Genomic DNA, 14,121 nt, shown 5'->3' with positions numbered 1-14,121 from the left:
TTGTTGGTTGCAGAGAGATCTTCCAGGGGCTCCGTCTGCTTCAGAGTTTTTTCAAGATGCTGGTCTGTTTGAGAAATGGAGACACACAGTCACACCCTCCCCTCAGTCCAGAGGTGATTTTGCTAACCTGCTTTGGGCCATTTCCCCCTCCCGCTCTCTCTCTCTCTCTCTCCCTCTCTCTCTCCCTCTTTCTTTCTCCCTCTCTCTCTCTCCCCTCTCCCTCTCTTTCTCCCTCCCTCCCTCTCTCTCTCCCTCTCCCTCTCTCTCTTTCTCTCTCTCTCTCCCTCTCTCTCTCTCTGTCTCTCTCCTCTCTCTCTCACCCAACCCACTTCACAGGGTTGTTGTGGTGGGGAAAATTGGAGGAGGAAGGAGCATTAGATATTTCACTGCCTTGAGTTATTTATAAAAAAATAAAAGTGAGATTAAAAATCTAATAAGTAAATAAAAAATAGTTCAGTCACAAGGGTGAGTTCTTTGGGAAATCCCCAGTGACACTCCAAAGGTAAAACTAATCTTCAAAGACCCTGTTTGTTTTTTTTTCTACACTTCTTTTCCATCAGGCTGACCTGGACTGACAGGGATTTTAATTATGTTTCTAATTTTTAACTTATTTTAATTTTAAATTTAAATTTATTCTACAGGGGCCATTAATTTAATTTTCTTTTAACTTCTGTATTATTGTATTTTATTGTTGTTAGCCGCCCTGAGTCCTTCGGGACATAGGGTGGCATATAAGTCCCATTAATAAATAAAATAAATAAATAAATAATTGCATCAGGGTGGGGTCGCGGCAACTGAATGGAGCTGAGCATTTACTGCCCGGATGCCTTTCCTGACACCTATGTGGAGCTCACAACAGATATTTTCTCCTTGTGCCGCCTGACCCTAACCCTCTTACGGAGATTTGTACCTTTGCCATTGTGGATGGTGCAATTCAGTCAGAGGTGTGGAGGTTGATCTCAAAGCAGGTGTGACCACTTTTCTGGGGTAATGCTGAACCCCACTTTTCTAATCTCACCCCCTATATAAATAAATATTAAATAAAACAATTTTGCAGTCGCTTTTCTTCTGATCCAGGTATTTTGGACCTGATCTAGCAGTGCTGCTATCCAGAATAGTCAACAATGCTGGAAATGTTGACACTTGCCATGGTCACCCAGCCAATGAGGTTAGGAGGAGCAAGTGATGTCACAAAGAATGACTTTGATTTGGCTTGGACCTGAAATTTGGGGGAAATCAATCCTCTGGTTGCCTTCCCATCAGGGCCTGGCCCATTAATTTTAGTAGCAAACTACTGAGAGGTTTTTGCAAGCGAGGCCTGAATTAGCACTATATTTGGACTTTGGCTTGATAGAGATTAGAATCAGCTAATTGCCTATTTTGTCAGTTACCCAAAGAAGCTAAAAGGCTAAGAATGAACACATCATGAATAGGAAGTATTAGTGTAGCTCGGGGGTCTCCAAATGTGACAGCTTTAAGACTTGTAGACTTCAACTCCCAGAATTCCTCAGCCAGCTGAGAAATTCTGGGAGTTGAAGTCCGCAAGTCTTAAAGCTGCCAAGCTTAAAGATCCCTGGTGTAGCTGATTGATTGTGAGTTTGTGACTGTGCTGAAGAATTTTGCAAGTGGACCCCAATACAGCTAGTCCTCGGTTTATAGCCATTTGTTTAGTAACCGTCCGAGGTTACAATGGCGCTGAAAAAAGTGACTTAGGATCATTTTTCAAACGATTGTTGTGGCATCCCTGTGGTCATGTGATCAAAATTTGGATGCTTAGCAATTGACATGTATAGTATTTATGACAGTTGCAATGTCTCAGAGTCATGTGATCATTTTTGCGACTTTCTACCATGCAAAGTCAATGGGGAAGCCAGATTCATTTCACAATGGCGGCAGGAAATGTTGTAAAATGGGGCAAAACTCACTTAACAACTGTCTTGCCTAGCAAGAGAAATTTTGGGCTCAGTTATGGCCATTAACTCGAGGACTACCTGAACTTAGGGAAGGAAAGGGAAGATGGCATTTGCGGTCAAGAATGTCCAGGCAAAGATGTGGAGGTAGAAAGCTCAACACTGATCATGTTTTTTTAAAAAATGCCTAGACCAGGGGTCGGCAACCCGAAAAAGGAAAAGAGCCACTGGGAACCGGTTCCATCACACACACAAAAACGTGGGAGCCGCATGCGTGCGTCCATGCACGCGTATGCGCAAAACGGTTTTTTCTTGCGCATGCACGGACACCCGCAGTTGCCACCTTCCTGTGTGTGTGATGGAACCGGTTTCCAGTGGCAGCGGCGCCGCCGCCTTCGGCAGCCTGTAAACGTGCCGCGGCAGCTCTCCCAAAGAGAGGAGGGCGGCGGCCTGCAAACGGGCCGCGGCGGCTTTCCTCCTCTCTGGGGGAGCTGCCGCGGCACGTTTGCAGGCTGCCGAAGGCGGCAGCTCTGCAGGCGGGCCGCGGCAGCTCTTGCGGCCTATGGGCGCGACATTTGGCAGGGCCCCTCTTCGCAGCAGGCGCGAGGCCCTCACCCCCCACGGACGCGCCCTCCTCGCCACGGGAGCCACCCTCGCCATCCTCGCACACCACTAGCGCAGGCCCACCTCGTCTTGGGGGCCTGCCCTCCGCACGCCGGCTGCACGCCGGCTGCATCCTTCGATCGATCGACACCGCCAGGGAGACTGCCCGGTGTCGGGCTCGACACGCCCGACACCCGGTGAGGCCGCAGAGGGACTCACCGGGCCCCGTGACCAGCTGCCGGCGTCTTTATGCAGCCCCCACGTTACTGCGGCCTTCCACCGAGCCGGGGAAGAGCGCGGCCGCCGGGACGACCCAGCAGCCACCGGTGCCTCTCTCGATGCCTCAGTAGCCACCGGGGCCTTCCGGCAGGCCGGGGAACAGCCGTGGAAACGCGCAGCCGGCTGACATGACCCAGCGCCGACGCAGTGGGCCGAGGAAGAGCGCAGGGGTGGGGCAGGAGCGACCGTGCCTGTCCTGCTCCTTTTCTCTTCCAAGCGGCGCTGCTCAGCGGAGACGGCGGCGACGACATCAGGGCTTGAGATCTCGCTTTCCCCCCCTCTTCCTCCCTCTCTCGTGCTTTACATACACACACACACACACACACACACACACACACGCACAGAGTTCCCCTTCCCCCTTGTACAGGAGTGAAAGGCCCCCCCGAAGGAAGCCCGGCCTCTTCACCGCACCGATCCGCTGAGGAGGTTCTTTCAAGCGGGAGACGGGCAGAGCAAGATAGCCGAAGAAGAGACTCCTCAGACGGCGCCATCTTTTTCTTCCCCTCCAGCTGCTGGCTCTGAGCCCCAGCTCGCGGGTCGGCCTGGCGGCTTTGCGCGAAGCTTGCCGGGGTCGTTTTGAGATTTACATGTGTCGTTCTCTGGGGGGGAAAGGGGTACCCAACCTATTCCCACCCCCCCACCCCGTTGAACGAGCCAAGGGAGGGCAAGAGCCTCTGCGGGCAGGGAGGGAGGAGCGGCGAGAAAGGGACGTTTGGGGTCTCTCGCCAATGGGTGTAAGCCGAGCAACCCCGAAAATCGGTTTGAGTAGAAAAGGAGGAGCTTTGGGAGGGAGGGAGGTGAGGTTGGAAAAGCAGGCCGGGCGAAGGAAGGGAGCGGAGGCGGCAGCGGAGAGCCCATCAAGCAGCGCTCTGAGGGAACAGGCGAGCGGGACGAGATCGGGCTTTTGCCCTTCGGCTGAAGGCGAGGCGCTCGCCTCTAGTTGCAGACCTGGCAAATGGGGGATAGCCAGAAGTTGCGCGGAGGGGGGGAGAAACGGGGCCCGCTACGAGTCGCTTCAAGGGAGTCGCGGCACTTTGGGGAAAGGCAACTTTTTCCCCCGGCTCCACAAACGAAAAGCGCCGCGCGCCTGAGTCTCAGAGCACGCCTGAAGGGGAAGTGAGAATCCAGGCGACGGGGAGGCCGAGAGAGAGAGAGTGTGTGTTCATTTTCCCCATTTCTCACAACCAGGTCGCAAGGGGTTTTGCCCTCGTTGCCTGTGGACAAGTCCTCCGTCCCAGCCACGCTCAAAAAAAAAAGTTCCTCCTTAGCCGAGCGCCTCGGGAAACAGCATCGGCGGCAAAGATGGGCGAAGACGAGAGATGTTTCCCCTCATGTAAAACGCCTAGTCTAGTGGTATACTGTGTTCCTCTCGGGCGGCGAGGTGCGGGGGGGGGTGGAAGGAGGGGAAGGGGAATCCATTTTATTTTATTTTAAAGGAAATGTAAGCTTGTCATCAACATCAGGTTTGGAGAGCTGCCTCCGAATGGAAAGTTGCCGGGGCCCGTTACTAAACTCTACATATTGCAGAGCACACATATGTGGGAAACTTCCCCTCACAAATCTTCCCTTCCTTTCCAAGCGGGAGCCCCGCAGCAAACGACCAGTGTCGCCATCCCCAAACAACGCAGTTCTTTGGAGCGATGCGGACAAGTGGAAAGGAAGCCCGGCGGCCGGACCGCGCTCCCGCCCCGCCTCCCCGCTGGCTTCGTCTCTCTCTCTCTCTCTCCCTCCCTCCCTCCCTTGGTCATCCCTGGAGGTTTTGAAGAAAAGACTGGACATTCACTTGACTGAAGTGGTATAGGATCTCCCGCTTGAGCAGGGGGCTTGCACTAGAAGACACCCCCCATCCAAAGGTCCCTTCCAGCTCCGTTCTGACGTGCCCGCGTGTATGGTGCAAATCCAATGCGTTGGGCTGGCTTAAGAGATCAATTTTGCAAGCGAGTAAGTCACTTCTGCACGCAGGCGAAGGTGTCGCGGGAAGGTAAATCTCTGCGAATGCTAGCGCGGACCAGATCGCAAACCCCATCATCCACAGGCAACGCGCTAGCGACACCAGCAGAGCCGCGAAAGACCCGCGGTCTCTGCAGCCCCCGCCTGCCCGGGGACTGGAAGGACCCGAGGGGGCGGAGCGGATGGAGGAAGGGGGCGGAGCTTCAGTGTCCCCGCCTCGGAATTCCCAGGAAGAGGCGACGTCATTCGTTTCGCCCAGCGCTCGCGTGGCCGCGGCTACTTCCGCCATGGAGGAGGAGGAGGAGGAGGAGCAAGCATGGTTGATGGACTCTCTCAGGCTGTGAGTCGCCTTCCCTGGCCCGGAGGGGAAAGACAATTCCCATCCTCCCCAGCCAAGCCTCCTCCCCGACCTGCCCCAGAATGATGGGAGTTCTACCCTCGTGCCTGGGAGGGAGGGAGGGAGGGAGGGGATCCTCGGTGGGTGTGAAGCGCCCCCCCAAGCCTTCCCCTCCCCCATGTCTCCCCCCACACACACACACACACTCGACTTCAGTCTCTCATTTTAGCCAAGCGGGGTTTCGTTTCCAAATTCGAGCAAAAAGAAAAGAAGAAATAGGGGAGCCGTGATAGCATGTTCCAGTATCTGAGGGGCTGGGCCAGGTTGTTCACCAGAGCACCAGAGGGCAGGACGAGAAACAATGGTTGGAAACTGAGCAAAGAGAGAAGCAACCTGGAATTGAGGAGAAACTTCCTAACAGTGAGGACAATTAACCAGTGGAAGAGCTTGCCTCCAGAAATTGTGGGTGCTCCATCACTGGAGATTTTTAAGAAGAGACTAGACAATCACCTGTCCCAGATGGTGTAGGTTCTCCTGCTTGAGCAGGGGGCTGGACTAGAAGACCTCCAAGGTCCCTTTCCATTTCTATTACTCTATTCTATTCTGTTCTATTCTATTCTATTCTATTCTATTCTATTCTATTCTATTCTATTCTATTCTATTCTATTCTATTCATCTTGGATCCCTTTCCGATCCTTTCAATGGGCGATGCATTGAACGCCACCCTGAGAAACAACTGGCTGATGGGAGGGAATGGATGGGGTGGGGCGGGGAGGGGGGGTGTCTGTTCCTGGCTTTGCCATTGCATTAGTCCTTGCGATATCATTGGATTGCTAGACTAATGAATGGGGTGCTTTCAAGGTGCCTCCCACCCACCCCTCCGAACCCCCCCTTTGCCATTGGAGTGGTCAAGCAAAGGTCAGTTGCAAGCCGGCTTTCCCACCAACTGCTAACCTTGACTGGCCATCTTGGTCTGTTTTTTTCTACTCCCAGTCTAGCTTGTTGGCCTTTCCATTCATTATGTGCCTTCAAGTAGATGTCGACCATTAACTACCCCATAGTAGATTTTCTCATGACAAACCAGGTTATGTTGTGGCTTTTCAGTACTGTGTGAACTCAGAAAATGGCTTAATTTGGGGACCTGTTTTAAGTGTTACTTAAAACCACAATAGAGACCAGAATTTCCACTGCTAATCAAATCACTTGTTAAGTGAGTCGAGTTTAGCAATTCACTGCCATAGCTAACTGAATCACCTGTTCCTTAAGCAAATCTGGCTTCCCCTCGTTGATCCTGCTTGTCGGAAGCCAGCTGGGAAGATTGCAAATGAAGATCACATGACCCCCTAGTCAGCACAAAGTCAGTTGCCAAGCACCCTAATTTTGATCACCCACAGGCAAGCTGTTATGGCTGTAAATGTAAGGACCGTCCATAAGTCACTTTTTTTTAATGCCATTGTAACTTTGAAAACACAGGGACGCGGTGGCTCAGTGGGTTAGGACACTGGGCTTGTCAATCAGAAAGTCGGCAGTTTGGCGGGTCGAATCCCGAGTGCCGCATAACAGAGTGAGCGCCTGTTACTCGTCCCAGCTTCTGCCAACCTAGCAGTTCGAAAGCACGTAAAAATGCGAGTAGAAAAATAGGGACACCTACGGTGGGAAGGTAACAGCATTCCGTGCGCCTTTGGCATCTAGTCATGCCGGCCACATGACCACGAAGACGTCCTCGGACAAGCTCTGGCTCTTTGGCTTTGAAATGGAGATGAGCACCGGCCCCTAGAGTCGGAAACGACTAGCACGCATGTGTGGGGGAACCTTTACCTTTACCTTTAACTTTGAAAAGGTTGTTAAATGGTTGTAAGCCAAGGACTATCTGTAGTTACCAGCATGAGTCTTGCCTTGAAGTGCTCCATCTACTGATGATCTTGCTTATTATTGCACTATTCCAGGAGTCTTCAAACCTGGCCCTTTTGTGACCTGTGGACTTCAACTCCCAGAATTCCTCAGCCAGGCACATGTGCCTGGCTGAGGAATTCTGGGAGTTGAAGTCCACAAAGTCATAAAAGGGCCAAGTTTGAAGATCCCTGCACTATTCAGACAACCCCAAGGTTTGCAGGTCCAGGTGATGCTCCCCTGTTCTAGCCTCAAAATGGGAGCATTGCTGTCTTCAGTGGGGCAGACCATTGATTCTTGACCCTTCTAAATATTCCTCCCCCCCCCCTTTCAACTTGCTTAGATACAACGGCCTCCATCTCTTTGAACTTCCCGGGCCCACCAGAGTCATCGAATGGACAGGGGACCAACGTGAGTGACCGTTCATTGCCTTTCAAGGTTTGACCTGGATGAGTTGGGGGCAGCTGCTGTGTGTGGGGGGGGGGTTCCTGAGAAGGGTTTTTTTTTCCCAGGGTTCCACATTTCCATGCCATGGAGATGGATCGTGATTTCCTCCACCATCTGCCTCTCTGGTAGAGTAGATCATGAAATGGGATCCCCTTTCTGGGAAGGCTAAGTTGAAAATAATTGCTCCGATGGGCTAGGTAAGAAGAGGGCTTAAAAATGTGGGTTCCCAGTAAGCACAGGTAGTCCTCAACTTACAACCAACACTGGAACCAGAATGAGTGTAGCTAAGAAGGGGTTGTTAAGCGAGCTGGAGTTTATGAACTTTTTTTTGCCATGGATCAGTGGTGGGATTCAGCCGGTTCCCACCACTTTGGCAGAACCGGTAGCTAATTTTTTTGTTGCCCAGGCCCAGAATGGACTTCCAGAAGCGGCATCCACAGAGAGAACCAGTGGTTCACATATTTGAATCCCACCACTGCCATGGTTGTTAAGTGAATCGCTAGTGGTTAAGTAAATTATGTGGTTGTTAAGTGAATCAGGCTTTTACCCATTAACTTTGTGTGTCAGAAACTGGCTGGGAACATTGCAAACGATTATCACGTGATCCCAGGAGCCATAAATATTGCAAATATGTGTGCCCATAGCCAAGCACCCAACTTTTGATCACATGACCGTGGGAATGCTGCGATCATTGTAAGTGGGAGGACAAGTTGTAAGTCACTTTTTTCAGTGCCATTGTAACTTTGGTTCCTAAATGATTGGTTGTAAGTTGAGGACAACTTGCAATGTGGCCACCTTGCCTGATGACATTGCAACACTGAGAATGACTGTGATTCTCTCCCCAGGCATTTGTGTCGCTGGATACGAGAACGGGAGCAGGAACGAAATTTTGCAACTCCTTCTGCCTCCCAGGCTGCTTGCAAAACAAAATAAGGTAGAGACCACACTGGAAAGGTTGTCTGCAAGGTGGTGGCTGCAAAAGGGTCGTGTGGAACTCACCTCCACTAAATGGAGGGACTGCTGTTAACTAAGCTGTTAACTTAGATGGCTTTTTAGGGAGACTGGATGAATTCACCCAGGATAGAAAACACAATATCTGGATTTGCATTACGGGTAATGCTTGGCAATTGAGCAAGACATTTTCAAGTTAGTTTTGCCCCATTTTACGATGTTTCTTGCCACTGTTGTTAAGTGAATCACTGTCGTTGATAAATTAGTAACGTGGTTGTTAAGTGAATCTGGCTCCCAATAATAATTAGTCCTGTAATTCCATAGTCCAGTGATGGCGAACCTTTTTGACACCGAGTGCCCCAAAAATGTGCCCCGCCCTGCCCACCCACAAGGCCGCCTCCCGCCTCTAAGGCCTAGGCGGCCCTGTAGCGCCATGGTGGCCACGCCCTCTGCCCGTGACATGCAGCATCATCTGCGCGCGATGGGGCGTGAGGGCGGAGTCTTGTCCCTGCTGCCCAGGTGCCATGTCCTTGGCTGCACTGCTCCGTGTGGGCCGTGCCTGGGGGCAACTCTCCAATGGGGGGGTTGCTGTTGTGGAGGGGGCCGCGGGGGGAGGCGGGGCTGGGGCGACGGTGCGCATGCCCACAGAGGGCTCTGCATGCTGCCTCTGGCACGTGTGCCATAGGTTCGCCACCACTGCTATAGTCCATATAATGGCTTTGCTTGATTTTCTCTTCTTCCAATAACATTCCCTTTTGCCAACCTTAAATTAATACAGTTCTTATTATTTGAATAAATGACCACTAAATACAAACATTTTCTCATGTTTCTGTAAATAATAGCCACCGGAATATAAAGCTTCTTTTCTCATTGATCATCTTGATTGCCTTGTCATAGATCCTGTTTACAATTTTTTAAAAAAAAATATAAACCCAGACAACGCGCTGTCTACCAAATATTAAGGAGATTTATCTTAAAAATCAATAAAACATTTTTTAAAAAAACAAGAATCTGGCTTCCCCCTTGATTTTGCTTGTCAGAAGGTCGCAAAAGGAGATCGTGTGGCCCTGGGACAGAGCAACGGTCATAAGTGTGAACCAGTTGCCAAGCGTCTGGATTTTGATCACATGATCGTGGGGAAGCTGCAAAGGTCGTAACTGTGAGAAATGGTCCTAAGTCCCTTTCTTTAGTGCCGCCGTAATTCTGAACGGTCACTAAATGTTGTAAGTCGAGGACTACTTGTATATAGGAAGTATCGGAAGACAGAAGTATCACCCCAAGCTTAGCCAGCAACCCAGAGCCTCTTGCCCAAACTGATACTCTCCAAATATGAGGATTACAGCTCCCATCATGCTGAATGGTTATTGGACCCGTATGTAGCCCAGGGTAGATATAACAGCTCTCGGGGTCCCCACGGTCACATGATCAAAATTTGGGCACTTGATGATCAGCGTGTATATTTATGACAGTTGCAGCATCCTGGGATCACGCGATTGCCCCTTGCAAACTGCCCAGCTAGTCTTTGACAAGCAGTGGGGGGAAGCCATGTGATTCACTTAACAATGCAGTGATTCACTTAACCACGGCAACAAAGGTAAAACAAGGTGTGACTCATTTGACAACTACCTTGTTTGAAGCATCTAAAAAGAGTATAAATCATTCCCCACCATTCAGTTAGAACTGAAGAAGTGTCTTGGATGAGAAGCGAAATGTTTTCAAGGCAGAAAAACACCAACAAGAAAGTCAAGTTGTCTTTTGGAAAAGCCTTGCTTAGCAACGCAAATTCTGCTCTAATTCGTGGTCGTAAATCAAGGATTACCTGTACTCAGCTATCCCAGTGGACCAAGAGGGACTCTGCTTCTCTTTCCCACAATCAGCCAAAATCATCTCGATGCTACCAGTAGCCAGAAGCACCAGCAGGGTACAGCCAGTGCAGATGTTAACTTTTTCCTTTTTATTTTATTTTATTTTATTTTATTATTTTATTTTATTTTATTATTTTATTTTATTTTATTTTATTTTATTATTTTATTTATTTTATTTTATTATTTTATTTTATTTTATTTTATTTTATTTTTATTTTATTATATTATATTATTTTATTTTATTTTATTTTATTTTATTATTTTATTTTATTAAAAAGTTGTACCCAATGTTATCTTGCTGTTCTGGTCTGTTTTATTTTCTTTCAATATGATGAGTGGATCCTTGGACTTTTTTTTTTTTTTTTTTTTGCAGGGCTTATGTCCGGAGAGAGATTTCAAGGTTGAAAGAGGTGGAATTTGTGATCGCCCCATCTACAGGCTCAAACACGTCCCGGGAACCAGGTAGGTGATTTAAGAGCCTTGTTTTTGACATGTCTGCTCTACTGCATCATTGCCTGTGGAATTCATTGCCACAACATCAGAGGATGGTTCCACCTTGGATGGCTTTGAGAGATATGCAACCAAACAAAACCTATGTTGTATCATAGTAGGTCATCTGTGGTGTTCAGGCTAGAGCTGTTCCCACCAACATCCTAACCCACCAACTGTCCAATCCAGCTTAGCTTTTTTTAGAGCAGTGTTTCTCAACATCAGCAACTTTAAGATCGATGGACGACAGCTTCCAGAATTCTGTGTTTTTTGCCCTTCTACTCCATCCATCTCAAAGTGGAATTATCTTCATCACTCGGTTTCTTCTTGATTTGTGCTTTCAGCTTGCTGGTAACCAGTGGCCCACCAGACAGTGCTCTGCAGGTTTGGCGTGTAGAATCAGATGAAACAGGTAGGTGTTCTGTTCCAGCCTACAACCGGCCCTGTTTGAATGTCAGGGACAACCCCTTTTTATAGTCAACAGGCTGGAAAAACCCAACCAAATTTATTTACAAAGAAATCAAAAGTTCAAACAAGAGTTAAACAAGAATAACAGACCAGGACTCTAGCAGAAGATCTTCAAACGGTTGCCTTCAGCAACCAGCACCTCCCACACCTTCCCCTTTTATCAGCAATCCCAAGGCGTGGCTTCTCATTGCCTTCTCCTCTCACCAAGTTGCCTCATTGCCTTTCTCTGTTCTGCTAGATTGCCTCCTGCACCTAGCGTCCCTGAATAGATTCAGCTGTGAATCATCTTCATCCAATACCTCGTGCTCACACGGCTGAGTCTGATGAGGAACATGACGGGAGGGGCCAAGCTGAGAGTCCTTCAGTGCATCAGAACCTCCCTCTGACACCAAAGGCTCTCCAAACCCCTCCTCCTCCTCCTCTTCAGAATCATCCGACTCGGCTGCCGGAACCACAGGCTGACGCTGAACCACAACAGTATGCTTCCAAGCAACTGCTTTGCTTCCCAACTGGGTTTCAAATTTAGGATGGCCAAACCCCACACAAACAATGCCAATTGTGTGAATTTTGAAGGAATATCTGGTTTGGTGAAATTGAATGGGGGGGGGGAAAAACTTCCCGAAAAATTTGCACATCGCCCATCTCTTCCAGGCTGATGTTGGATGATGTTTGTTCACCCCTGACATCTTTCCCGTTCTACTCCTTTGAGGATACAAAAGAAAGCAGGAATTGCTTTTCGTCTGGCCTCGCCCTTATCATTCTTGACAAAAGTGCAGCTCACCAGTGCTCAGAAACTGGTGCTTTTCTCAATGTCAGTATGATTTCAGCCAGGCACCCAGTAGAAAAACCAGGATTAAAAAAAAAAAGCTAAGCTGCAATCTCCAAAAGGGAGAGAAATTGGAGAAAAGTGATGCTTTGGAAACTACAGGCAGTTCTTGACTTACAACGGTTTGTTTAGCGACCATTCAAAGTTACAGTGCCACTAAAGTGATTTACGACCGTTCCTTGCCCTTACGGCCATCGCAGCATCCCCAAAGTCACGTGATCAAAATTTGGATGGAGTGTATGTATAACAGTTTTGGGGTCTCCAGGGTAACGTGGTTGCCATTAATGACTTTGCCAGGCAGCTTCTGACAAGCAAAATCAATGGGAGGGGGAAATGGATTTGCATAATGACCATCTGATTTGCTTAACAATTGTACTGATTTGCTTAACAACCATTGCAAAAATTATCATAAAATTGAGTGTCTCATTTAACAACCACTTTCCTTAGTAAGGGAAGTTCGGTTCCCAATTGGGTTCATAAGTCAAGGACTACTTGTAGATGGAAATTAAGTCTTGTGGAAATTCTTATTTTTTCCTCTCCTCCAGCCTAGACGTGATTAAGCTACTGAGTGTCATCTCTCCCACAAAGACAGAAGATACTTCCTGGTCCAAAATTGCAACCAGCTGTGCCAAACAAGCCTGCATCCTCCATGGGCAAAGAATCTGCAATCTCCAAATGATGGAAGCTGAATCGGGGCAAAATCTTTGGGTGGCAGGTAGACAATTTGATTGAAAACCCTCTGCAAAATCCCGAGGGTCCATTTCTTAGAAACACAACTTCCCCAGGGGTTAGAAATAGGGAGATATGCTAGTTGTGGTTTTTTTTTCTTATTTCTGTTTCTCTTTTTGATTCTTGATCTCAGGTTAAATTCAAGGGAACAGGAAGGAGAATGAATAGACTTTAATGTGTGTATCTTTGATTTTCATCCCACCTTTTTTACTTTATAAGTAACTCATGGGAACAAACATATGTAACACATTTTTCTCCTATTTTCCCCACAACAGTCGTTTGAGCTGGGTTGGGCTGAGAGAGAGTGACTAGGCCAGGGGTAGGCAACCTTGGCTCTTTTATGACTCGTGGACTTCAACTCCCAGAATTCCTGAGTCAGCATGGCTCAGCTTGGAAACCTCTCCCTTTCCCCTCAGCATAGCTGATTCAGGAATTCTAGGAGTTGAATTCCTTGAGACATAAAAGAGCCGAGGTTACCTACCCCTGGACTAGGCCAAAGTCATCCATAAAGCAGGACTAGAACTCAGAGCCTCCTGATGATTGGCCCAAAGACATCTAGCCAGTTTTCTCACCTAACGCGGAGCTAGAATTCACAGCCTCCTGATGATTGGTCAAAAGTCACCCAGCTGGCTTTCGTGCCTAAAGAGAGATTAGAACCCGTTGTCTCGTCATAACTGGTTCAAAGTCAGGTTTTGTGGGGGAGGTGGCAGAATTCTCCCCCATAACCCAACTCAGCTCTTTTTCCTCTTTCGATCTACAGCCTCTGCCAGCCCTGACAAAATCGCCAGTCTGGACTTCCTGGATGAAGTCACTGCTGTGGTGTGTGGTGCCAAAGGGCAGCTGTTCCTTGTGAACTTCCGTCAGCACCAGGGCATTCTGAGAGCTGTGGAAGAGGCTCAGACCCCCTGGGCCCCGACAGAGAGGCTGAGCTGGTGTGCAGGAATCGGCTCTGGAGAGACACCACTGATTGCCCGTCTCTCCTCGGCTGGCCTCGTTGTGTTTTAGAAAACCCAGCTGGAGGCCTAGGACTGGGGCGACGGTGCGCGTGCCCACAGAGAGGGCTCTGCGTGCCGCGTGTGGCACGCATGCCATAGGTTCACCACCACGGTCATAGACATTTGGTTAGTTTAGGGTTTCTCAACCTTGGCAGATGGAAGATGCGTGGGCTTCCACTACCAGAATTCCCCAGCTGGCACAGATGAACTACTGCTCCTAGGTTCTCCCAGCTGACATAGGAGAACTTTTCACCAAAGACTGACCATGAAGCTGGATAACTTGCTGCTCCTTTGAAGCTATATCACAGCTTTCTGAAACTGTTGTTAAGTCCACCCATTTACAAACACACAGACACACACATACATACATACATACACACAT

General features: G+C 48.9%; 1 protein-coding gene across 1 annotated transcript; it reads left to right on the top strand.

The window, feature by feature from the left end:
* Nucleotides 1–2,035: 2,035 nt before the first annotated feature.
* LOC310639519 (uncharacterized protein) lies at nt 2,036–13,773 on the top strand (the record flags this gene model as incomplete). Its single annotated transcript, XM_083361269.1, has 11 exons — nt 2,036–2,057; nt 2,508–2,839; nt 3,302–3,406; nt 4,372–4,499; nt 4,828–5,082; nt 7,313–7,380; nt 8,262–8,350; nt 10,606–10,694; nt 11,066–11,133; nt 12,566–12,730; nt 13,505–13,773. The coding sequence occupies 11 exons, from the start codon at nt 2,036–2,038 to the stop codon at nt 13,747–13,749; spliced, it is 1,566 nt and encodes a 521-aa protein (XP_083217395.1). The 3' UTR covers nt 13,750–13,773.
* Between the last annotated feature and the right edge of the window lie 348 nt (nt 13,774–14,121).

This window comes from Vipera ursinii, assembly GCF_947247035.1.
Source record: "Vipera ursinii genome assembly, chromosome: 4".
In the NCBI taxonomy this organism is placed as follows: Eukaryota; Metazoa; Chordata; class Lepidosauria; order Squamata; family Viperidae; genus Vipera; species Vipera ursinii.
Note: the sequence above shows the minus strand (reverse complement) of the source record. Positions and strands in the feature narration are given on the sequence as shown.